This window comes from Chlorocebus sabaeus, chromosome 6 (assembly GCF_047675955.1).
Source record: "Chlorocebus sabaeus isolate Y175 chromosome 6, mChlSab1.0.hap1, whole genome shotgun sequence".
NCBI classification, from domain to species: domain Eukaryota; kingdom Metazoa; phylum Chordata; class Mammalia; order Primates; family Cercopithecidae; genus Chlorocebus; species Chlorocebus sabaeus.
Window position 1 is genome coordinate 41488934 of NC_132909.1, and position 27296 is coordinate 41516229.

General features: G+C 40.4%; 2 protein-coding genes and 1 pseudogene across 2 annotated transcripts in view; 1 reads left to right on the plus strand and 2 right to left on the minus strand.

The window, feature by feature from the left end:
- LOC103234264 (uncharacterized) overlaps positions 1-27296 on the minus strand; it is a 322907-nt gene that overhangs the window by 90808 nt on the left and 204803 nt on the right. The window lies entirely within an intron of this gene.
- On the minus strand, positions 16540-17683 carry LOC103234259 (UPF0690 protein C1orf52 pseudogene; annotated as a pseudogene).
- Positions 24033-27296, plus strand: part of LOC103234261 (uncharacterized) — a 55217-nt gene continuing 51953 nt past the window's right edge. Inside the window, 4 exon segments of the mRNA XM_073016736.1 lie at positions 24033-24277; positions 24279-24300; positions 26046-26092; positions 26094-26138. Coding sequence (XP_072872837.1) covers positions 24044-24277; positions 24279-24300; positions 26046-26092; positions 26094-26138 — 348 coding nt within the window. The 5' untranslated portion in view covers positions 24033-24043.

The following is a 27296-nucleotide window of genomic DNA, read 5'->3' on the forward strand; positions in this document are numbered from 1 at the left end:
AATGATTATACATTTTCTGAGGTCTCCTTAGAAGCCCAGCAGATGGCCAGCACTGTGCTTCCTGTATAGTCTGTGAAACCATGACGATTAAACCTTTTAAAAAGATTAATTACCCAATGTCAGGTATTTCTTTATAGAAATGCAAGACCAGACTAATACTGATAATTGTATTCAAAACTGGATTTTTTTGTCTATTGAGCTCCTACTGTGTACCATGCATTATTTTAGGAGCTGAGGATTTCAGAATAAGTAGAACAAAATAAAAATAAATTTGGGTTTCTATGTAAAAAGAACTTTTATTTTGGGGTGACAAGAATATAAAAAAACACAGCAAATTTATATGTGTGTGTATATATGTGTGTATATCTATATATTTATATCTATATATATACACATATCTATATATACATACACACATCCATATGATTATATAAGAAAAGCGAAAAGCAGAAAGCAAGGTAAAGGAGTTGGAGGGAGATAGTGGTATGTCATTTTCTAAATGAAAGTCCCAGGCTCAGAAAATCTGAACAGTGACCTAAAATAAATAAAAGAGCCATTTCTGTATTTCAGATGAGAGCATTTCAGACAGAGCAAAGAACAGCATCACTTCTGCTGCTCTGACATTAAAGATCTCAATTTCTATTATATCTCAACAGAATTTGCTTGGTTTGTCACTGCAGAGATTAATGCACCAGGTCAATCTCTAGGGGCTCTGGTCTGCAGATTGTCAAGACAGCTTTTTCAACGTATAAGAAAAGCTCATGGACATGAAAACACCCATTTCTGCAAAAGGGGCACAAGCATTGTCAATTTCTTTACATTTTGGAGACAAAATATGCCACATTTGAGAATGCTGTTTCAACACATGTATGGAGTGACTCAGAAAGCTGCCTATCTTCACTGAAGCCCAGAGCAAGAGGCAGCTCTGCAGCTGATGTGACTGGAGGGAAGGCAGCTCTGCAGTAGAGGACATAGGATGGAACTGGAGCATCTGCAGCAAGTCATGGTGCTGTCAGTTGGCAAGCCCTACTGACAACCACAGTGCAGAATTCCAGGGATGTTAAAAAAAAAAAAAAAATCTATTTTTGAAAAAAACACGTATTGGAAATAGGTCTTGGCTTGCCACTGCACTTCTTTAGAGATTGAACAACTGATCATGGGATATGATGTAACAAGACCTGAAATATCCATTATGAATTGCGTTTTATGAGATCTACTGGGAAATAGCATGGTATACACAGGTGCTGTATACAAGTAAGAAACACTGGTCTATAGGCCATCAAGCTGAAGCACATGTTGTAGGCATAAAAAAGTTGCATGTAGAGGTGACTGAGACCTCCATGGCACCTACCTCCATGCATTGCCACCTTTCTCTCAACCAACAACTGAGGCTCCATTGGTGTTTCTTATGAACAGGTAACAATGGGGAAAATAGTTTACCTATCCACAGATGATTCTGTACAATATACTATTTCCTGTATAATTTAAGCTAGTAGTTATTTGGCCCTGAAAAAAAAAAATCTGGGGAAAAGATAACCTTCCAAATGGCAGAAATTTGAACAACATATGTTTTCATTTACATCATTTAGAGATAGGTATCTGCATGTATTTATTGCTAATAGCCATAAGTTTGGAACTGGAAAGACTTTGATATAAACAAAAGATTCAGCAATAATGAGTCTGCAATGTGGTATATGACTGACCAGTTGGAATGAACATGGGAATATTTGTTTCCTATATGAATTCTTTTTATGAGTATGAGAGGCTACCAATAATAGGGCCAATAGGGCAAGGTGCAGTGGCTCACGCCTATAATCACAGCACTTTGGGAGGCCGAGGTAGGCAGATCATGAGTTCAGGAGATAGAGATCATCCTGGCCAACATGTTGAGACTCTGTCTCTACTAAATATACAAAATTTAGCTGGGCATAGTGGTGCGTGCCTGTAATCTCAGCTACTTGAGAGGCTGAGGCAGGAGAATTGCTTGAATCAGGGAGTCGGATGTTGTAGTGAGCCAAGATGGTGCCACTGAACTCCAGCCTGGTGACAGAGCAAGACTCCATCTCAAAAAAAAAAAAAAAAAAAAAGGGGGGGGGCCAAATGGATGACTGGCCTTTGGGTATTAGACTTTTTCCATACCTTTCACAATGTTTGCTTAATGGATCCATGGAAGACAATGTGGCCATGGTAGGAGAGAGAAGATTTTCCGTGAGTTCAAGAACATGGACTTTCCTTTACTGATACTGGCCACTGATGCAAATGAGCACCAAGATTGCCAATAATTACCAATGCTGAAATCCTGGAAAGGTGAGCTACCTCGACTAGACCCATCAAATTCCTGGTGGAATTGTAGTAATGTTCTTTCCCTTTTTTCCTAGAGGTGGTAAAAAATTTTTATCACTAGAATTGACACACATTTGAATACTGATGTTCCTCTATTATGCTTCTCCTTGCATTAGATTAGTTGCATTTGCTGAATCTTTATTCTCTGTCCTGATTTTGTACATATTATTGCCACTGATGACAGAGCTTATTTTACAAAATAAAGAAGTGTCACAGTAGGCTGCAGCCTATAAGATTTATTGGTCTTGTGATTGCCTGCATCATCCAAAACATACCCTTAAAAGAATCAGTTATGTTACCAACTGTGGTTTCTATCCTAAGAGCTTAAGTTTCTATCACACAAGATGTGGTGAATCCTCTGAACCAGGAGCCAATAAATTATCTCATACCTGGAACATGTGGTTCCATGCATCAGTAGTTATTTCAAGACTGGGTGTGTTGGTTCACACCTGTAATCCCGGCACTTCAGGAGGCCGAGGTGGGCAGATCACAAGGTCAGGAGATTGAGATCATCCTGGCTAACGTGGTGAAACCCTGTCTCTACTAAAAATACAAAAAATTAGCTGGGTGTCATGGTGGGCATCTGTAGTCCCAGCTACTTGGGAGGCTGAGGCAGGAGAATGGCATGAACCTGGGAGGCAGAGCTTGCAGTGAGCAGAGATCACACCACTGCACTCCAGCCTGGGCGACAGAGTGAGACTCCATCTCAAAAAAAAAAAAAATTATTTCTAGGAGTTTATTGAGCTTACCTTGTAGATCAGTGGATGAAAAACAAAATATCCAGAAATGCTGCTTTTTGGCTCTTGTCTCACTCATTTCTATTGCAATTCCAATATTCTAGGAAACCTCTGAAACATAAATCTTGATTGTCTACTCTTAGCCTTAGCTGTGTTACTTCATACAAAATTTTGGTTGCAGAATGTGTGGATGTAAAAAATAAAAGTTCTCATAAGAGGTGTTAGAAATGATGCTATGCAACTGGGCGCAGTGGCTCATGCCTGTAATCCCAGCACTATGGGAGGCTGAAGCAGGCGGATCACAAGGTCAAGAGATCGAGACCATTCTCGCCAACATGGTGAAACCCCATCTCTACTAAGTAAAGTACAAAAATTAGCTGGGCGTCATGGCTCGCACCTGTAGTCCCAGCTCCTCGGGAGGCTGAGGCAGGACAATCGCTTGAACCCAGGAGGCAGAGGTTGCAGTGAGCCAGATTGCACCACTGCACTCCAGCCTGGCGACAGATCAAGACTCCGTCTCAAAAAAAAAGAAAAAAAAAAGAGATCATGATACATGGGTTTGTAACTTTAGAAAGCACCCATTTTCAGGAACGCTCCTGTGAGAAGTAACAAAACTTTTTCTTAAACACACACACAACAAAATATGTAATATATTAAAAAATAGCAATCATCAAATAGTAATTTTAATGTTAGCTCTTATGATAATTACCTAATTTGTCAATCTAAATACAAACATAAAACGTTACTTAATAAATTTGGATTTCTATCTCAACTTTTGTATAATCTAAAAACGTTCTGTTTTGTTTTTTGTTTTTTGTTTTTTGTTTTTTTGAGATAGAGTCTTGCTCTGTCACCAGGCTGGAGTGCAGTGGTGCAATCTTAGCTCACTGGAATCTCTGCTTCCCGGGTTCAAGCGATTCCCCTGTCTCAGCCTCTTGAGTAACTGGAACTATAGGCATGCACCACCACGCTGGCTAATTTTTTGTATTTTAGTAGAGACGGGGTTTCACCATGTGGGCCAGGATGTTTTGATATCCTGACCTCGTGATCCACCTGCCTTGGCCTCCCAAAGTCCTGGGATTACAGGCTTGAGCCACGACACCCGGCCTGGTTTTCCTCTTAATTAATTAAAAAAAAAAAAAAAAGCACCACAGAAAACTCACTTAAACTCTTTGAACCATGTATAAAATAGAATAAAGACCTTTTGGGAGCTGAAAAGGCCAAAGGGGTCATGACCAACTCAGCATTCCACTGGAGACCATATGATCAAACAGCAAACTGTTTGTCATAAATGCAGGATGTGAGCAAACTCACGACTGTGCCTGCTTCCAGAAGGTTTGTTGAGGGTGGTCACTCCCTGGCACTGGGCTCCTTGAGGTTATTTACTGGGACATCTAGAGCCTATTGTTCAAGGAATGCAGTCTTGCAAGCCTACTCTGAACCAAGCGGCTAATCTCTTCTTCCACCCCCCTTCTTGCTATCTCTTTTACCAATAAATATGAAGGGCTTTGGAAAGTCTGGGCCCTTGTCTGCTAGAGGCAAGGTGCCTCCTGACCCCTTCTTCCAAAATACTCTTTTGTGTTTGTCTTTATTCCCACGTTCACCCTCCTTTGTTCAGTCCCCCAAGGTCCCTGTAGAAACAAGTGGTGACCCAGAACAGGGACTTCAAGGATGTCAACAAGTGACGTCCGAACACAGGCACTTCAAGGACATGAATGAAGAAAGTCTGCTGGAGCAGAGGAACTAAAATTGACAAGAAAAACAGGGACCCTGGGACGAGTCTGCCGGCAGCAGATATAAGGTCAGTGCCCTAAAGAGGTACTGGGAGGAGTGCTTTAAAGAAGTACTGGGAACGGGAAGTTTTCTGAATCAGGGTAACATGGGGCGGAATTTGTCTGTTGAGGAAAAACATTATGTGCAGTTGCTTAAAGTTCTGTTGAGACAGTCTGGAGCTCAGGTTAATTTGTAGACACTATCCTCCTGCAGAAGCCACAAAAGGTTTTTACACGTAACCCATGATTTCCACAGGCAGGCATTCTTGATGTGGAAAACTGGGACAGAGCAGCCAAAGGATTAAAAGGGGCTCATCAAAAGAGTCTTAAAGTTGATTCTTCTGTTTTTTTCCACTTGGAGTTTAATTCGTACTGTACTTCTGCCATTATCTCCCTATTATTCTGCAGGACAGCAGGCTTAGTCTAAAAATCTGAAAGAATCTGTTGTCCCACCCACAGCACCAATTAAAAATAAAAAACAGGAGAAGAGGGATAAAAATTGGCCTATACTGCTTCCTCCAGTTGCAGAAACATCTGTACCACATCCTTTGGTAGCAGAAATAGAGACCCCAATACAAAGAAGTTTACGCTCTGCTGCCATAGCTGGAGAGCCCTTAGGACCTTGTACTTTTCCTATTTCCTTAATAAGGCCTGATCCAAACAATCCACAGCAACTTATTCGTGAATGCATTCCACTAGAGTTTAAGTGGTTGAAGGAATTAAAAGCCAGTGTGGTAAATAATGTCATACAGAGCCCGTTCACTTTAGGATTGCTAGAATCTGTGTTTGGTACTATGCATCTTTTACCCTTTGATGTAAAACACTTGGTGTGAACTTGCTTGTCTGCTAGCGCATGTCTGACATGGAATTTAAATTGGCAAGAAATGTGTGCAGACAAGGCTAGACAGAATCATGTTGCTGGACACAGAGATATTACAGAGGATATGCTGTTAGGCAATGGCCCTTATTTATACCTGGAATATCAAATGGCACTCCCAAATGCTGCTTATCAGCAGTGTGCACAGGCTGCCTGGGCCACAATTCCTGAAGAGGAAGTCCCAGTACAATCCTTTTTTACATATTATGCAAGGGTCATAGGAACCCTATGCACAATTTCTTGGAAGATTACAAGAGATAGTGAAGAATCAGATTCCTCATACTGAGGCTGCAGAAATGCTAACCTTAACTCTAGCTTTTGAGAATGCGAACATGGATTGTAAACGTGCACTGGCACCTGTGAGGTGTACAAAACCTTGGGAAATTTTCTCAGAGCTTGTCAGGATGTAGGAACTGAGCTTCAATGATCTGCAGTGTTAGTGCAAGCAATGGCTAATTTAGCTGTTGACAAATCTAAAAGAAGCCAAGGGTCAAACCCTAAAATGGGAAAATGTTATAATTGTGGAAAAACTGGACGTTTTAAAAAGGAATGCCACCAGATCTCAGGACAGAAAGGATCTTACAATGCAGTTCCCCTACCAGTGGAAAAAACACCAGGACTTTGTCCTCGCTGTAACAAAGGAAATCACTGGGCTAATCAGTGCCACTCAAAATTTTGTCGGAATGGGACCCCTGTCGGAAAATGAGACAAGGTCCTGGACCAGGGCCCCTCAAACAATGAAGACATTTCCCATTCAGACCATAACCCCATTTCAGGGATGGGTTCCCGGAAGCACATTGATTCCCTCACCCCAGGAACACCAGGAAACCAGGAAGTACAGGATTAGATCTCACGACCAGAGAAAGGGTTACATTAGGTTGGGGAGACAAACCCACCAAGATTCCAACTGGCATTTGGAGACATTTACCAGCGGGATACATGGGACTAATTTTAGGCAAAAGCTGCCTTAACTTACAGGGCATTAGTGTAGTCCCAGGAGCTGTTGACTCTGATTATGAAGGAGAAATTCAAGTAGTTTTAATGTCACAAGATCTTTGGGTTTTTGAACCGGGAGAATATATTGTTCAGTTATTGCTTATTCCCTATAAATTATACCCTTCTCCATGAAAGGAGAAACAAGGAAATAAAGGGTTTGGGAAGAAGCACAGCTACACAGGAAATCTATCTATCCCAAACCATAGCCTCTAATAGACCCCCCTGTGTAGTACAAATTAAAGGAAATAAATTTTACAGGCTTATGGATACAGGAGCTGATGTGTCAGTAATATCTAAAGACAAATGGCCCCCATCCTGGCCCTTGCAGTTAACTTCTACATTCCTAGTGGGAGTAGGAACAGTTCAAAGTGTTCAACAGAGTGCTGAGATTTTACCTTGTCTTGGTCCAGATGGACAGTCATGTACTTTTCAGCCCTATGTTGCAAATATAGCTATCCATTTATGGGGTTGAGACTTACTTACAGCATGGGATATGAGACTTACAAATGAAAACTTTGATAACCCAGGATTAAAAATGTTGAAGAACATGGGATATCAGAATGGAAAAGGTCTGGGGAGGTTCCTACAAGGAAACCCTAACCCGATATCAATAACTGGAAAAACAGATAGAAAAGGGCTAGGACGTCAGGATTTCTGATGGGGGTCATTGATATTTCTCCTCCACCCTCTGCCTTATCATTACAATGGCTTAGTGACAAACCCATGTAGGTGGATCAGTGGCCCCTATCTCAGGAGAAGCTGACGCAACATCAGCAGCTAGTAAAAGAACAATTAGATCCAGGACACATAGAGGAGTCAGTCCCTTGAATTCTACAGTGTTTGTTATTCCAAAAAGGTCCAGAAGATGGCGACTGCTGTGTGATTTGAGAGCTATTAATGCAGAAATTAAACCGATGGGCACCTAACAGAAAGGTTTACCATCTCCAGAGGCTATTAATAGATCTTAAGGATTGTTTCTTTACTATACCCTTACACAAGAAGGATAAGCCTTGATTTGCCTTCTCTGTGCCTTCTATTAATCAAAGAGAACCTGTTTCTTGTTATCAATGGAGAATTTTACCCCAAAGCATGCATAACAGTCTTATGCTATGTCAGAATTTTGTAGGACAGGCATTAAAGGAGCCTCGGAATATGTTTCCTACTGGTTACATCATTCATTTTATGGATGATATTCTTTCGGCCGCTCCTACAGATCAAATATTGCATCAATCATTCAGAGAAGTAAAGTGAGCTCTTGTTAATTGGAATCTCAAAATACTCCAGAGAAGGTACAAACAACTTCTCCATACCAATACTTGGGAACTATTGTTACAGAGAGGAATGTACGGCCTCAGAAAGTTGTTCTCCATAAAGACAGGTAAAAAGTCTGTAGACTTTAAATAATTTTCAACAATTATTAGGAGATAATAATTGGCTATGCCTGATGTTAGGAATTCATACCTATCAACTCACACATCTTTACCAAACCCTTCAAGGAGATTCTTCTTTAAATTCCCCATGCCAATTAACTAAAGAGGCAGAAGCTGAGTTATGGCTTGTAGAGCAAATGTTACAGCAGAGGCATGACTCACGGCTGCAACTGCAAAAACCCTTGCTTTTGTTTATTCTTCCTACCCCTGACTCTCCAACAGGACTTTTGGGCCAGTTCATAGACAAGTCTGTAACAGTAATAGAATGGCTCTTTTTACCTAATCAAACAGTCAAAACCTTGCAAGTTTATCTTTCTTTAATTACACAAATGGTGACTAGGGGCAGGCATAGGTCAAAAATGCTTACGGGATATGTCCCTGACAAAATTATTGTTCCTTTAGACTCCCAGCAACAGGCCACAGCTTGGGAAATGTCAATTGCATGGCAAATTGCTTTTGTGGACTTTGTGGGAATAATAGAAAATCATTATCCCTCAGACAAAATTTTTGCAGTTTTATAAAATGCATTCTTTCATTCTTCCTGTGATTACTCATTGGAAACCTATTCCAGGTGGTCAGAATTATTTTACTGATGGCTCTTCCAAAGGCTGTGCCACTATCTGTGGACCTAAACATACTGAAGCAATAATGACCTCTGGGATTTCAGCTCAATGCTCAGAGTTTAATTGCAGTCATTCAGGTTTTACAGCTCACAGCTTCAGATCCTATCAACATTGTGATTCAGCTTATGTTGTAAATGTAGCCAGTGGCACAGAAACTGCTACAATTAAAAGTACACTAGAACTGGAACTGCTTATTTTTAAGATTTCAAAAAGATATTCATTCTCGTGCAGCTTCTTTTCATATTTCTCGTATGTGTTCTCATACATAGCTTCCTGGACCATTATCCCTAGGGAACGATAAAGCAGATAAATTGATTGGTTCTGTGTTTCAGCAAATGCTACTGCACCAAAATACTTCCGCCCTTACTCGTATGTTCCATTTATCTCACAGCCAAGCTAGGGCTATAATACAAGCCTGTCCTACTTGCCAGCATGTACCTGGAGCCACACTTGTAGAAGGCTGTAACCCATGACGTTTGGCTCCAAATGAAATTTGGCAAATGGATGTTATATGCATAGCAACTTTTGGTAAGCTTAGCTATGTCTATGTGACTATCGACACTTTTTCTCATATGCTGCATGATACATGCCAAACAGGCGAGACAATTGGTCATGTACAGTGACATTGTCATTATTTGCTCATGTGGGGATACCTAAACGGTTAAAAACTGACAATGGACCTGCTTATACTAGTCATGCTTTTCAAAATTTCTTACAGCTTTGGGCTATAACCCATAAAACAAGAATTCCTTATCATCCTAGAGGACAAGGCATTATAGAGCAGGCACAGCAAACATTACAACACATGCTGAAAACACAAAAAGGGGATATAGGAGGCCAACTACCACCTCCATCAAAACTACATTTAGCCTTATTTGCTTTAAATTTTTGGACTCCTGGTACAGATGTTAAGGCTCCAGCAGAAAGACATTGGCAAGTGTTAGAGGAAAAGAGGAAAGTTTGTCCAAAAGTGTTATGGAAATCCCCAGAAGAAGGACAATGAAAAGGTTCAGTGGATTTACTGACAAGAAGACAAGGGTATACTTGTGTTTTTACAGGAGATGGACAAACTGTGTGGATGACCTCAAGGTTCATGAGACCATGGAACGGGAGACTGGAGGAACCCAGGGTGGCCAACCATGGGCTCGGTCCCTTGGTACGAGTCGTGAGCCAGCTGAGCCTGAGAGTGAAGATGGAGAGAAGGCCAACCAGAGTCATGACGACATCAACCCCATAACCTGGGGGCAACTCAAGAAAACCACGCAGGAAGCTTAGAAACTGCTGGAGCATCAAAACCAGACAAAAACCCCTAATTACATGTTCGTGGCCATGTTAGCCATAAGGTCCTGTGTGATATGTTTTCCTTGTGCAGAGGCAAAAACATATTGGGCATACGTTCCTAATCCCCCAGCAGTATGACCTATACTTCAGAGTGACACTCCTCCTGAGATTTATTATGATCAAGGAGCTTGGGCTTCAGGACTCCTAACTCCCCCTGACCTAGAACAGTTAGACTGTCGGAATAATGTCATTAATTATATCGCTCCAGTGGAAGGACTCCCCATGTGTATCACCACAAAGATATCACTCAGTCATAGCTGTCTTACAATTCAAGCTTAAATATGGTTGAGTCACTATAGAGAAATCATGTACTTATTAAGTCTTGGTTCTATTAATGTAAGTGGTGTGCTCACCAACCATTCCCAGCCCAACTGCCCTAATTGTACTGACTATATGGAATGGATTCCCTTCAAGAGTTCCTACCTGCTCCTTGGACCTAGTGTCTTGGCCCACTGGCTAGAAAACAATCTATGTTAACTGGAGACATTGTGGATTGGGGACCTAAAGGTCAATTAGATGGAAAAGATGAAAATTGGAAATCATGGCTCAAACTTCGCTGGCATTGGTGGCAAACTTTTAATGCTTCTTCTTTATACAACACTGGAATCCAATCCCAGTCTGCCACCCAGATTGCTTGGCATGGAGCAGGCTTTAGCCCGCTCTTCCTCAGTGGCATTATCTAGGGAGGAAAGAACCAATTCAAGAGATGATAGGGAAGGCAGCACTCCGATTTATGAATGGCAACATCTGGGTTGGAAGGGATGGAATATTATCCAATAATAGCAATAGCAAATGACACAGTCTTAATGTTGCATTTGTAAAGAATATCACTACTCAATTCACAGTTTTTGTTTGTTTGTTCGTTTGTTTGTCTGTTTTGAGACAGAGTCTCACTCTCTCACCCAGGCTGGAGTGCAATGGCATGGTCTTGGCTCACTGCAACCTCTGCCTCCTGGGTTCAAGTGGTTCTCCCACCTCAGCCTCCCGAGTAGCTGGGACTACAGGCATGTGCCACCATACTCGGCTAATTTTTGTATTTTTGGTAGAGACGGGGTTTCACTATGTTGGCCAGGCTGGTCTCAAACTCCTGATCTCGTGATCCACCTGCCTCGGCCTCCCAAAATGCTGGGATTACAAGTGTGAACCACTGCACCCAGCCTACAGTTTGTGTTTTTAATCCTTATTTTTATTTATTTATTTATTTATTTATTTATTTATTTATTTATTTTTTGGCAGCTAAGAAGGACCAGTTCCAAGTAAACAATACTCAACTGAACTGTAAATCTTGCCACTTATATCACTGCATTAATCATAGCACATTGCAAACACATAGTGTCTTTACTTTGATGATTTTAGATTGCATCCCTGGACTATAGATTCCTGTCAGTCTGTCCAAGCCTTGTACTGCCACACCTGCTTTGCATTTTGTGAAACTTCTAACTCGGCTTACTCAGCATGTCCATAGAGCCTTAGGCATGATAATTTTCACTATTGTTTCCTTGGTCACACTAATAACTTCTGTTGTGATGTCCTCTGTAACTCTGCATAGTTCTATTTAAACAGCTCAGTATATGGAGAACTGGACACCCACAGCTGTCCAAGCATGGCTACTTCAGAATAAAATTAACACTGAGTTACAAACTGAAGTGGTAATGTTAAAATTCATGGTTCTATGGTTAGGAGAAAGCTTGCAATTACAGGAGCAATAGCGTTGTCATTTTAATCACACTCATATTTGTGTAACCAACTTAGAATATAACCAAAGCGAGTATCCATGGGGCCTTGTGAAAGCCCATTTGCAGGGAACTTTCACATCCAACATCATCTTTGATATTGGTGAATTACAAAACAAAATTATTGATCTAAATAAAAAAACTCGAGAGTTTCAGCCTTCTTTAGAAGACTGGACCAAATTCCAGCAAGGCCTGGAGAGCCTCAACCCTTGGACCTATCTAAAGCATCACGTTAACATCTTGTATGTAGTTCTTGGAATAATGTTGTTCTGTCTCTGTCTTCTGTTCATAGTCTAAAATCAGATGGAATGTCAATTGCAAAATGAGAGCTGCCCAGCCTGGCCTTACGTTATTTTAATTAATACATAAACATAAAGTAGGAGAGGTTGGGAGCCAAAAAGGCCAAAGGGATTGTGACCAACTCAGCATTCCACTAGAGGCTATGTGATCAAACAGCAAACTGTTTGTCATGAATGCAGGATGTGAGCAAACTCACGATTGTGCCTGCCACCAGAAAGTTTAATTACCAGAAAGTTTGCTGAGGGCAGTCACTCCCTGGTGTTCGGCTCCTTGAGGTTATCTACTGGGACATCTGAGCCTATTGTTTGAGGAATGCAGTCTTGCAAGCCTACTCTGGACTGAGCAAATGACCTCTTCTTCCATCCCCCTTCTCACTATCTCTTTTACCAATAAATACAAAGGGCTGTGGAAAATTTGGGCCCTTGTCTACTAGAGGCAATGTGCCGCCTGACCCCTTCTTTCAAAAATACTCTTGTGTCTTTGTCTTTATTTCCACGTCTGCCCTCCTTTGTTCAGTCCACCAGGGATCGAGGTCAGTAACAAAGACTCAGAACTTTGGGAGGTAAAGGCGGGGGGATCATGAGGTCAGGAGTTTTAGACCACCCTGACCAACATGGTGAAACCCTGTTTCTACTAAAAATACAAAAATTAGCTGGGTGTGGTGGTACGCTGACTTCAAGTGATCTGCACACCTAGGCCTCCCAAAGTGCTGGGATTACAGGTGTGAGCCACCACACCCAGCCATATGTAATCATTTTTATATGTTGCTGGATTTAATTTGCTAGTGTTTCTGAGAATTTCTACATCTATATTTATATGGGATTTTGGTTAGTAGTCCTCTTGTGATTCTTTTGTCTGATTTTGACATTGACGTAATCCTTGCTAATAAATGAATTAAGAAATGTTACCTTGTCTTCTATTGCTGAAAGGGTTTGTGAGATATTGGTAGTAACTTTTCATTAAATGTTGGTGAAATTTAAAATTTAAGCAACTTGATATGCTTTCTTATTTTAAAATATTCAAATTAATCTTTTTACTTGTTACATGGTAATTCATATACTCAATTTTCTTATATATATAAGTAGTTTGTGTGTGTGTTTGTATATATAGATATATATATACAGATTCTATTTATAGAATGTTTTTCTAATTTACTTCTATAATCTGTGCCTATCACATTTATTTTTACTTCATAGTATACTGTGAAAATTGATATTCTGGTTACTTGACATGAAATAATCTGGAATAAAAATATAAAATAAGACTTTAGCCCTATCAATTAATAACTCAAATTTTTCTCAATTGTTAGAATAGAGAATATAACTAAAATTGTATTATTTAATTCTCGTGTTTACTTTCCAAAACAAATGACTTAATATAACCTTAGCTAAACTGACATTTGACTGCGGACTTTATAAAGCAGGCAAAGAAATCCTCTCTTTTATTTTTAGCAATATTTAGGTATGACAGAAAAATAAATTTTAATAAGAGCAACAACAAAATAATATTATATTTAAAGAAAGCTATAACCAAAAGATAATCTGACAATCACTGTTATTAGTATTTAGGGCATAAAATATGTGAGGCATTATTCCAAGCCATTGAACATTGATAGGCTTAACTTCTAAGAGTTTACAGTGACTATATCAAATAAAAAATTGTACTGTTTTAAAAATTATATTTTAAATTAATACATAATCACTGTATGTATTCATTGGGTACTATGTCATATTTTAATATGTTTATGTGCAAAATTTTGTAATCAAGGTAAAAAATTTATCACCTCACATACTTAGGATATTTTTGTGTCAAAAACATATAAAATCTCTTTATAGCAATTTTGAAATATAGAATGCATTATTTATTATAGCAACTATTCTGTGCAATCAATCACTTGATCTTATTCCTTCTAAGTGAAACTTTGTACACTTTGATCAACATTTTCTCTTTCTTCATCCACTTTCTTTTCTAGCCTCCATCACATTTTTTACTTCTGTTAAGTTACGTTAAGGCCATTAGCGTAATTATAGAAATTAAATTTTCTAGTATACAATAACTGCATGAGCATAATGTTAAATAATTTTATTACAAAGTTTGAATAATTAGGCATAGGCTGTATTTTGGCCAGTAAATATAAAACACTCATTGTTTTCAAATACCAGACAATTATTTTAAATGGAAACTTTCTTGTTTGTTTGTTTTGTTTTTTTGTTTGCTTTTTTGTTTTGTTTTGTTTTGTTTTTTTTGGAGACAAAGTCTCCCTCTGTCTCCTAGGCTGGAGTGCACTGGCATGATCTCAGCTCACTGCAACCTCTGGCTCACTGCAACCTCTGCCTCCCAGGTTCAAGGGATTCTCCTGCCTCAGCCTCCCAAGTAGCTGGGATTACAGGTGCCTGCCACCACGCCTGGCTAATTTTTCTACTTTTAATAGAGATGTGGTTTCACCATATTGGTCAGTCTGGTCTGAAACTCCCGGCCTCAGGGGATCCGCCCACTTTGGCCTCTGAAAGTGCTGGGATTACAGGTGGGAGACACTGCTCCCAGCCTTAAATGGAAAGGTTTTAGGCCTAAAATATGTCATTGAATTATGACAGTGGAATCCCAAGAGGTAGTATTTTCTGAGCATTGTAAATAACAAAAATAATCATTGACTAAAGTAAATTCAACAAGTAGTATCTACCCAAATCAAATTAAATTAAGAATTTTACAATTGCGGGGTGCAGGGGCTCACGCCTATATCTCAGCACTTTAGGAGGCTAAAGTGGGAGAATTGCTTGAGCCCAAAGTTTTGAGACCAGCCTGAGCAATATAGTGAGACCTCATCTCTCCAAACAGTGTAAAAATGAGATGAAAGAATTGTTTGAGCCAGAGAGGTCAAGGCTGCAATGAGCTGTGATCAAGCTACTACACTCCCACCTGGGTGACAGAGCAAGACTCTGCCTGAAATTTTATTTTATTTATTTTTTTGAGACGGAGTTTCACTCTTTTTGCCCAGTTTGGAGTACAATGGCACGATCTCGGCTCACTGCAATCTCCACCTCCTGGATTCAAGCGATTCTCCTGCTTGAGCCTCCTGAGTAGTTGGGATTACAGGTGCCCGCAGCCATGCCCAACTAATTTTGTATTTTTAGTATAGACGGGATTTCATCATGTTGGCCAGGCTGGTCTCAAACTCCTAACCTCGGGTGATCCACACGCTTCAGCCTCCCAAAGTGCTGGAATTACAGGCGTGAGCCAACGCGTCTGGCCAAAAAATTTTTTTAATTAACATCTGAATTAAATGGAAGATTCAAACTGAGATTATTTTTATGAATTCAGGGAAGTGCTAATAAAAAAGCATGATGATTAAAGCCAAAAATGTGAATTCAGGTCAACAATTTTGCCAATATTACTTTAGTAATATAGAAAAACATAATTTTGGCCATATATAGGTATTATTCTCTACAGTTATGTACTTTTACTTCAGAAATTTGTATAAATATAGAATCAATTTCTTAGTAATAGAAATTATATTTTACAAATTATTATTACTTTATGGTATATTAAGGAAAGGATATGTTCTAACTGATGTAACTTTAGGTTTCTCATTAGATGTCATTGTGTGCCACACAAAAAAAACTGTAAAATATTTTTTCAGAAACATGATATTTGTGCATTTTAGAAAAATATGCATTCTAAATCTTTATAAAATATTTTATATGCTAAAATCTTCAGAAAGTTACAGAAACCTTTAAAATGCTGAAAAAATATGTATTTTATTTATTTATTTATTTATTTTCCAGACAGTCTTGCTCTGTCATCCAGGCTGGAGTGCAGTGACAGATCTCAGCCCACTGCAACCTACGCCTCCTGAGTTCAAGCAATTCTCCTGCCTCAGCCTCCCAAATAGCTGTGATTACAGCTGCCTGCCAGTGCGCCTGGCTAATTTTTGTATTTTTAGTAGAGAGGGGGTTTCACCATGTTGGCCAGGCTGGTCTCGAACTCCTGACTTCAGGTGATCTCCCCACCTCGGCCTCCCAAAGCGCTGGGATTACAGAGGTGAGCCACCGTGCCTGGCCTGAGTAGAAATATGTTTTTTTTTTTTTTTAGACAAGCTACTCAAGCACTCTTTATTATAAAATGAGAATGCTAATAATACCTTGCTAGGTTGTTTAAGGATCAGAGAAAACATATGCACAAAGCACCTGGAACACAGGAGGCACTCTTTAAATGGTAATACTTCTTATTACAACTTAAAATGTCACACAACAAATAGGGTACTTGTCACAGACAAACATTCAAATGTTAATGTTATGCAGTAATAGTAATATTGAATAAGTAATTTTATTTCCATGGTCTATTTACACTGTACAAAGACTGTTCAAAAGCACCCTACAAGTTCACAGTACAATATATTTACTTTAAAAATATATTCCTTTATAAAAGGTTTACAGAACATTGGCATGTCAACATGTGACAAAACTCTCAAAAGCATGTCACCAATTCTGTGAGAGCAAGAATGCATCCAAGTGTTATCAATTTCACAATCACAAGTCACCAGTTGAGTTTTAAATACATACGTGTTTTAAATAAAAAAAGAATTCTACAGTGGAAAGTTCTTGAGGCAATACTTATTAGTTCATTAACGTATGCACTTTGATGGAGATGTGGCATAATAACCCACAATATCAACTTAATCTGTCCAAAGAAATTTTTCAACAAGTTTAGCAGTCCAGAAATTCTGGTCATTTGTTTCTACTTTTTCTTATTTGCTGGTTCTCCTGGCTCTACTCTGCGCTTTTTAGAAGTATGCTCATCTTTTTCATCATCTGATTCCAACGTCTCCTCCCCTTCCGGTAGAAGCCTAGCTTTCTTAGTATTCTGTGGGACATCATCACCATTGTCCTCATATATGTTAGACCATTTTACTGCCATGTCAAGCTCTGGAGGAGGAGGCTTCTTCTCAGTGGTGTAGGTCTCAGGAGGTGGTACATAATTTGACTTCCATATTTTGAATTCCTTTGGAGGCTCCTCAGGTGCCTTGACGACGTGCCTCTCCCAGTCTATCTGCTTGTTGAGCGGATCGTAGAGAAAGGTCGGGCGAGTCACGCTCCTAAACAGCTCGTCGGGTCCCGGGAGCCGCTTCTCCGCCTTGTTCCTACAGCCGCCCGCCGACTTCGCTGGATGCGGGGTTCTGCGACTCTTCTCCTCCGGCTGGATGTTATCCTCTTCGTCCGAGGAGCGTGAGCTGCTGCTTCCGTATGCCGCGAAATAGCTCAGAGGGTCCTTCTCCTCCGCTGCCATGACGGCTGCGAGCGACGACCCAGCACTCCACCGGAAGCCCTAGAAATATTTTTAAAAAGTGAGAATTTTCAGGCCGGGTGCGGTGGCTTATGCCTGTAATCCCAGCACTTTGGGAGGCCAAGGCGGGCGGATCACGAGATCAGGAGATCCAGATTAGCCAAGACCATCCTGGCTAACAGGGTGAAACCCCTTCTCTACTAAAAATACAAAACCAAAAAATGAGCCGGGCGTGGTGGCATATGCCTGTAATCCCAGCTACTCGGGAGACTGAGGCAGGAGAATCACTTGAACCCATGTGGCAGAGGTTGCGGTGAGCCAAGATCATGCCATTGCACTCTAGTCTGGGCAACAAGAGTGAAACTCCATCTCAAAAAAAAAAAAAAAAAGTTTTCTCATGCAAAATGTCTGATGTTTTAACAGTAGCCAAAATAATATTAGGAAATATGTTTTGCTCATGAAACATTTCTGAAAAATTCTCCAATAATAGAGATACTTATTTCACTAGACATATTATAGAACTGTTAAATAAGGTATTACAGAAACAGTAATATTGAACAAAGCTAACTAAATTGACTGAATTGCTTTTGTCATTGCAGATTGATGACCATCAGGTTAACTGAGAGTGAAAAAATGTGTTGACTATTATAAAATAGTCATTGGATGGCTTATGCACCTGATAATAGAACCTTATGTATCTTCTGCTACTGAAGTCTAATATGACTAAATGCAGCAAAGCTTTAATGCATCATGGCAAAGCATATTTTCACTAGGTAAAGAATGCTTTTAATGGTCTACTGATGGAATACTATAAAACCTTTTATAATCTAGAACCCGGAGATTGAGTCTGCCTGCCATCTACATTGCAGCAAGACTTCAGGACTTTAAACCTCGGGTTGATAATCTCTTGACTCAGAAGGGCCCCTCCAAACTCTAGCAATTGTATACCCATTGGAGGTCTTAAGGTAAAGCTAACCAGGGAAGCCTCTCCTCAAAAGCAGACGATAACGTTGATATAGATAGCTTTATTTTTTTAAACAAGATTTTAAAAATCAAGAAATACATCTCTGCTATCATGACACTCTTAGTACACTGCTCTTTTCTTACGGCTCTCCAAATGACGGAAATAAAAAAGGGGTCTCTTGTGTGCATTCATGAGCTACACTTTTATATGAAAATGATTTTGCAGCCAACCTTCTATATAAACAAACTTACACCTTGATAAGTAAAAGATAAAGGGCCAATGTGGGTGAGATTTTTTTTTTTTTTTTTTTTTGAGATGGAGTCTCACTCTGTTGCCCAGGCTGAAGTGCAGTGGTGCGATCTCAGCTCACTGCAACCTCCAACTCCGTAGTTCAAATGATTCTCCTGCGTCAGCCTCCCCAACTGCTGGGATTACAGGCACACGCCATCACGCCCAGCTAAGTTTTGTATTTTTAGTAGAGACAGGGTTTCACCATGTTGGCCAGGATGGTCTCGATCTCCTGACCTCGTGATCTGCCCGCCTCAGCCTCCCAAAGTGCTGGGATTACAGGCATGAGCCACTGCACCTGGCCTGGTGAGAATTTTTAGTGGGACATCTGTTGCCTCATAATATCAAAAACAGAATATTTGTGCACTGCTCTTAACCTACTTTATAGGTTAAAGAGAACTTATTCAGAATAGGTTATAGAGTGTTGCCAGGAGGCCATTACTCTTAATGTGTATCATTTGTGAGGTCTTTTTTCTCCCCATGGTTTAGAGTAAATGAGGCAATGATTAAAAATTTATTCCCTATGCTGGGCATGGTGTCTCACGCCTGTAATTCCAGCACTTTGGGAGACTGAGTCAGGAGTTCGAGACCAGCCTGGCCAACATGGTGAAACCCCATCTCTACTAAAATTACAAAAATTAGTAGGGTGTGGTGGCATGTGCCTGTAATGCCAGCTACTGGGGAGGCTGAGGCAGAAGAATCTCTTGAACCTGGGAGGCAGAGGTTGCAGTGAGCTGAGATCATGCCACTGCACTCCAGCCTGGGCAACAGAGTGAGACTCTGTCTCAGGAAAAAAAAAAAAAAAGAAAGAAAGAAAAAAGAAAGAAAAAGAAAGAAAGAAAGAAAGAAAAGAAAAGAAAGAAAGAGAGAGAGAAAGAAAGAAAGAAAAAAGAAATGTATTCCCCATAATAGGACTTTATAGCAAATTCTATTGTAAAGGCTATGGGTACACAATAGACTTTAATTTTTCTTACTAAATCTGTGCTAAATAATAGAAATTCTCTAGATTATTTACTGGATAAACAGAAATATCTGTGAAGTTGCTAATACTTACAGTTGCACATAGAGAAATTCACTAGGTATTATAGAGATTCAGTTGTAGGAGATTAATGAATAGGCTGCTTGTTTGAAATGAGGAGACCATTTATGTAGCTAATTATTTGATCTATTTAACTTTAGTTAGTGGGTTCATGGGATCCTGGCTGAAAAGCATACTTGAAACTTTTGATATTATCCCCTGGATAGTCAAAATAGTATCTCCCTACTGGACTGTATTTCTCAGAAGTTATTGAAGTTTGCATGCAGTTATCTCTAGAATGTCAAATGAACTCTCTTTAACTGGAACCACAAAAAGTTAAATACATAAGTGACCATGAGGGCACCATAACCCATGAAGGACCTGATAAAAACAAAAACCAAAAATAATGAAAACAGAGAGAGACACTAAGACCCTGAGTTTTAGTCACACTCTGACCTATTTGAGAACTTAACCATAAGGGGGAAATTTTTTAAACAAAAGTATTGGAGGCCATTATTCTGGACTGAACTTGTGCACTAGACCCAGACAGACCAAATCAAAGTAAATGGAGTCACTCATGTTAAACATGAAATAATCAAATTAAAAATTTAAATAAATAGGTAGATCTTTTTTTTTTTTTTTTTTTTTAAGACGGAGTCTCGCTCTGTCTCCCAGGCTGGAGTGCTGTGGCCGGATCTCAGCTCACTGCAAGCTCCGCCTCCCGGGTTTACGCCATTCTCCTGCCTCAGCCTCCCGAGTAGCTGGGACTACAGGCGCCCACCACCTCGCCCGGCTAGTTTTTTGTATTTTTTAGTAGAGACAGGGTTTCACCATGTTAGCCAGGATGGTCTCGATCTCCTGACCTCGTGATCCGCCCGTCTCGGCCTCCCAAAGTGCTGGGATTACAGGCTTGAGCCACCGCGCCCGGCCAAATAGGTAGATCTTAAAACAGGCCAGGTTTTATTTTTGTTTTGGAAACAGCAGATTTCAATCCAAGATGGTCCCCTCTACTGTAACCCTAAAAAACAAATAACGTGAAGTCCTTGTTTCCACTTTTGAAACCCACAGTTCTGCTATTTCACAATGGGATTTGAGACTAAGTAAGTACACTTTTGATGGTGACAGAGTAATATCAATGTCTAAAGTTTTGGTCTATCTCTCAAAATTGAGAACTTGACCAAAAGGGAGAAATTGTTAAATTAATGATCTCTAAAGCTGCCCCCTTTCCTGTTTAACTCCGGTCACTAGGTTTTTCGTACATAGTAAACTGAAACCTAACTGGGTATATAAATGGACTGTAACCCATTATTGTACCAAACACTGTGCTTTTGCCAATAAAAGAACATCAAGTGTTTAAATTGTGATTAAATAAGGTAAATCCCAACCTGTAATCAATCTGGCTGTTTCTGTACCTCACTTTCATTTTCCGTATGTCACTTTGCTTTTGCTGTCTATAAATCTGTTTTCATCAGGTGGTTGTGCTAGAGTCTGTCTGCGCCTACCCTGGATCCACAGGCTACCCAGTTTGCAAATCATTCCATGCTCAATTGAACTCTGTTGCTCACGCCTGTAATCCCAGCACTTGGGGAGGATGAGGCAGGCAGATCACGAGGTCAGGAATTTGAGAGCAGCCTGACCAACATGGTAAAACCCCGTCTCTACTAAAAATACAAAAATTAGCGGTTGTGGTGGCGCATGCCTGTAATCCAGGTACTCGGGAGGCTGAGGCAGGAGAACTGTTTGAACTGGGGAGGTGGAGGTGGCAGTGAGCCGACATCACACTGCTGCACTCCAGCCTGGGTGACAGAGCGACAGTCCGTCTCAAAAATAAAAAATAAATTAAAAAAATTAATTTCTCTAAAGATTTTTTCTTTTAACAGATTTCAAATATTTTCTATGATGAAAAGTAAATAATGTGCCGTTAGGCTGTGATTTTCTAAACTCATCCCTCAGCTATTTCCCCAAATTATTTGATGTCTTTTCAAAAATGCTTCTCTAATTTTTTTCTTTTCTTTTCTTTTTTTTTTTTGAGACTGGGTCTCACTCTGTCACCCAGTCTTGACTGCAGTGGTGTAACTACTTACAGCTCACTGCAACCTTGACATTCCAGGCTTAAGCAATCCTCCTGCCTCTGCCACCTAAGTAGCTGGGACTATAGGCATGCACCATCATTGGTGGCTAATTTCTTCATTTTTGTCACGGAAACAGAATCTTATTATATTTCTCAGGCTGCATTGGAACTCCTGAGCTCAAATAAATCTCCCATCTCAGCCTCCCAAAGTGCTAAAAATACAGGTGTGACCCACCATGTGCTTCTGCAATTTCTTGTGAGGACTATTCCCAATGATAAACAAGTACTCTCTGAGCACACATCTAAAAGGAATCTGACTTCTTCTATGGAAGTGTCACTCTTCAGGATTTCAAGGGTCTAGGGAAGGGCAACTACTTTAGTAGTGTGATCTGTGGAGGTGCATGGGCTTTGGAGTCAGATAAAGTTGATCCTGAGTCTCAGCCCAGCCACTTAGAAGCTGTAGGTCTTTGTACAAGTTTCTTGATGTGGAAGAGTTCTATATACCACGTACTCAAAAAAGGTAGAATGATACTGATTGCAAAATGATATTTTTTCATCCCTCTTGTATCTATGCCCATAGCCAGGTGCTTTTATAGTTGTTCCCGTCAAGATCCGGAATCTGTTTGCAAAATCCTATATCTGGCTGGCCTTATTTGCTCAGGCCAGTAGAAATCTGTGAACATGACAGTGGGCCAGTTTGGGGCCTAGGCTCAAATGGTATTGACTGCTTCTGTTTTTCTTTTAGAATGCTGCCATCTCCGTGTATAATGCCCATGTTAGCCAGTTGGAAAATAAGATACCACGGGGAGGAGAAGCAAGGTGCCCCTGTTGACAGACCCAGAAGCAGAAGCTCACCCCCAGAAGCACAGCTGTCTAGTCAATGAGCAGCTGATGATACATATCTGAAGGAGCTCAGCTGAGACTAGAAGAATGGCCCCACTCGGCTCAGCCTAAATGGCTGATCATTTCAATTATAAACTAATAAGTTTTGGATGGGTTGTTATGCTGCAATAGCTAACTAATACATGTACCCAGTGCAGACAGGATGCCAGGATTCCGTGACAGGTTGACTATGAGTTGGCTTCTAACAGTGGGCACCCTCTAGGTACTGATTTCTTCCCCTGATTTAAAGTTGAAGGTTTTGTAAGAGAATTTTGGGTAATGCAGAAATACTTGTAGACATGTATGCATGTGATTTGTGCTTAGACTCACATAGTCCCCCACACGACAGGAGAAAACAGATAAACACAGCCTGACCATTAGGGCCAAGACCAAGTAGCAAAATATATTTGCTTTTAATCTATTTTCTCCATCTCTAAATATTGGAGTTCAAGTGTGTGGACAGAACTGAAGACATAGTTTTTCTTTCTCCTGTGGCCCCATCATCCTTTGTTCACTATCTGGTCTCTAAAAGAAAGGCGGGCAACGGGTGGCCAGCAGTTGTTTACCTGTGGCTATTTTATTCCTGCTGCCCTCAGCTCTTTCTATGGGTACTATCTGGTCCACCCTCAGAACCAAAGAGAGATGTTTGTAGGGAGAGTCTCTTCTTTCACTCTGGCAGACAAGAGATGTTCAGGCCCTTCACACCGCTGATATCAGAGCTGTACTTCAAAGTGACAGCTATGGTCCATGTGTGGCTTCTGGGTTCCTATAATGTGCCTGGTCTGAAATGCGATATGCTAGAAAGGTAAAGTACAAAGTCAGTTTCAAAGATTTAGTTCCATATATTTATATACTTTATCAATAATTACATATTTCTCACACATTAAAATGATAATATTTTGAATATAATGGGTTAATTACATTGTTAACAATCAGTTCAACTTGTTTCTTTTTAAAGTTTGGCTACTAGAAAATTTAAAATCCACACGTGGCTGTGGATTTTCTAAAATGAAATTTTAGAATTTCTAAATTTTTTCTAAAGTTTAGAATTTCATTTTCTAAAATGAAAATCATTCATTTTAGATGATTTTCTCTTTTCTACAATCTCAGGCTGCCTGCTCAAAGGGCTGGGCCAGAAGCCAGGAAGGTCATAAAAGCTGAAATTTTAAAATAATTGTCATTATATTCTTTTCATTTGTGTATAGCTTTATAATGTATTATTTATTTATTCATATGACCTTATACACAAGTTTAAAGGCATATACTCTCTGGTATGGGCCTGGCTCAGCTCAGAGAGGAAGCCCTGTCAGAAGTGGGGGCAGCCTAGGCTGTCACTCTTGCTTCATTCAGTACAGCATCTGATCACATCTTCTGTCACTCAAAGCCTGATGGGGCGGGGATTTAAGCATTATCCAATCAGGGACGCTGCGCTGGAAACCGTCCAATCAGGCATGCAGCTGGAGCGGACTGGACGGCTTCCGGGTTTGGCGGGGCCTTTGTCTCTTGCTGTAGCCGGAGCTCCAGGTTTCGTCCTCACTACTCTGTGTCTTCTGCTCCTGGGGGCCCATCCTCTGTGGCCCTGTGACCTGCAGATATTGAGAGATCCACCGCTAAGACGCCAGGACCCCCTGGAAGCCTGGAAATGGTGAGAGTGCCCGGTCCGACCTCCCGAGAGAAGGGAAGGGGCTGTGGCGGGACTCAAGCCTCTCCGCAGTCAGCTCCACAATCTGCGCCCCCAGTTCTCCTTGCCCAGCTTGCCTCAGTGCCCTTCAGCTATAAGATGGCGGCTGCGCTGACAGCCAGGACCCCAGGCGTCTTGTCTCTTCCCTGCCCTAGTGACTGTCCTCTGGCCTGGGGCCCTCTCTGGGCAGCTCTGCACCCGCAGCGCCGCGTCTCTCAGATTGTGCAGGGACCACGGGAGGGTCGTCAGGGGAGAATCCTGACTCGGGGTGCGGGTTCATGAATGGGAAGAGCTTTGGTCCGTGGCTTTCCCAGTTCCTCTTTTCTCTTATTAAAAATGTATGGGAGTCACTGCACAAATATTAAATTATTTATTTATTTATTTATTTATTTATTTTGAGACGGAGTCTGGCTCTGTCGCCCAGGCTAGGGTTCAGTGGCGCGATCTGGGCTCACTGCAGCCTCCGCCTGCCGGGTTCTGGCGATTCTCCTGGCTCAGCCTCCCGAGTAGCTGGGATTACAGGCACCTGTCACCGGGCGCGGCTAATTTTTTTCTATTTTTAGTAGAGACGGGGGTTTCACCTCGTTGGCCAGGCTGGTCTTGAACTCCTGACCTCGTGATCTGCCAGCCTTGGCCTCCTAAAGTGCTGGAATTACAGGCGTGAGCCACCGCGCCTGGCTTAAATAATTTAATCAAACAGTGATGCAAGGAATCGTAGAGCTCCCAGCTATGGTTTGTAGTTTGTTGTCTATGTGAGAGGCTTGAAGGAAAGTCATTTATAAAATGCATTATGAAGAAAACTAAATTTAGTAATTGGTTAGGTACAGTAATGTAGTTTCTTAGTTTGTAGAATATCGGTGAAGATTTCCTGGTTGTGTAATCAGAGGTTAATTAGCAGTTTATATTTGTTTAAGCCTACATTTTCTCTGAATGTAGTAATTTTAAAAAAATGCACCTGAGTTAATTTTTTTTTTTTTTTTTTTTTTTAAGTAGGCACCCAGGGACTAGAGACACCTCAGTCTAATTGCCTGTCACTTAATTATTTTCACGGGGAACTGATTTTCTGCTGCATTTTTCACCTGTGTCCCAAGCAGGGTCTTAAATCTAACCCCTATCACCCATTTCTCCAGCCTCACGCTGGCTTGCTGTAAGATATTAAATTTCCAATTTCTTCTGGCGTTGCCAAATGCCAACTTTTCCTCCCTAATTCACATTATCACCTATTTGTCCTTTGGTGTACTTGTTTATACCATATTTTAATTGTTTTTGACAAAGCATTAAATGGTGCTTCTGAGATTTGTCATCTGTTTGTAAATTTTCCCATGAAAAGGAAACAAAGACTAATCTTCTGACACTGTATTGTAGAAAATCTCTGTGTCTCTTTTCCTTTTATCTTCTCTAGGCACAGAGATCTTATCAGAATGTTTTTGGGTCAAGGTTTTGGTTTGGAAAAATCTATGGGGTGATGTGTCCCAGTGCAGACAGGATGCCAGGATTCAGTGACAGGTTGACTACGAGTTGGCTTCTAACAGTGGGCACCCTCTAGGTGCTAATTTCTTCCCCTGATTTAAAGCGGTCCTCAGCCACCCTTTAGTTTTTTCCTGGTCCTGGGTTTCAGTACTATCTGGGGATAAACCAAGATATCCACCATGGTTCTGTCAGCTAAAGTGCCTAGTGAATGTCAGCTTCTGGTTTATTTTCTCCCGTAGGATGACCTGAGGTATGGAATGTGTCCTTTCAAGGGAGCAAGTGGATGCCCTGGGGCTGAGAGGAATCTTCTGGTGCACTCTTATTTTGAAAAGGTAACCCCTGGAGACATTAAAATTGTTCTCACCCAACTCAGCTTTCATTTCTTGGAGACAAATTGCTGGTCTGCCAATCAGATGCTGGTATTGAGGGGGAAACACAAAAATAATTTCTGCTCCCTGGATTATCTAAGGGGGCAGAAAAATAGTGAAATAAATATAGTTAAAGAAAAATACTGGGGAAAAAAAGTGAAAGTTTTGTTACTGAAAAGTATTCCAAAAGACAAACAACAACAACAGAACTGACCCCAGTGAGATGGTGTAAGAGCTTGCAAAGTAAAATGCACCTGGGGCAGTCACTGAGGCATAATGCAGTGTCTCCTGAATGGGTGGTTCTTGAGCACATAAGTGAGCAGGAGTGGGTGGAAGAATCTCTCCGGTGATTGAATGACCTGACCTGAAACATGAGTCAGATACATCTGTTATTTAATCAGCACTGCCACTACCTGGGTTTGTCACCTCGAAGAGATTTGTCACTTATTTTGACCTCAGTTTTTTAGCTGTAAATTGCATTATATGGGTTTCCAAAAAAAAATCTAATCATATATTTCATTTGTTAAAAATTCTTATTTACCTTTTTCTTTCCCACAGTGAGTTTAGGAATTTTCTCAGGGGTGTGTGTGTGTGTGTGTGTGTGTGTGTGTGTGTGTGTGTTTAAATGGCTGGGTGATTTCAAACAGAATTTCAAGGCTTAGCTTTTAGAATGCTACTCCCAGGCAAAATCTCTTCCATTTTAGCTGTAGAAAATGAATACATTTCCACAAGAAAATGTGGTGGATAATTGGTGAGTTACACAGATTCATTAAAACATCAGTTTCTTTTTTTTTCAGAGTAAATTTGTGACAGTGAATATCTGTGTTCAAATCCTGTTCTATTGATTTTTGAGTTTCATGCTGAATATTATGAGATGAAACTTGGTACTGTCTAGAGGTGCTCCCATATGACTAATTGTTTACGACATAATTTTAAATGGAATTAATAAAGTAATATATTTATTGTCTGGAAGAAAGAGATACTTTTGCTTTTCTTTCTTTCTTTCTTTCTTTCTTTTTCTTTCTTTCTTTCTTTCTCTTTCTTTCTTTTCTTTCTTTTCTTCCTTTCTTTTCTTCCTTTCTTTCTTCCTTTCTTTCTTCCTTTCTTCCTTCCTTTCTTCCT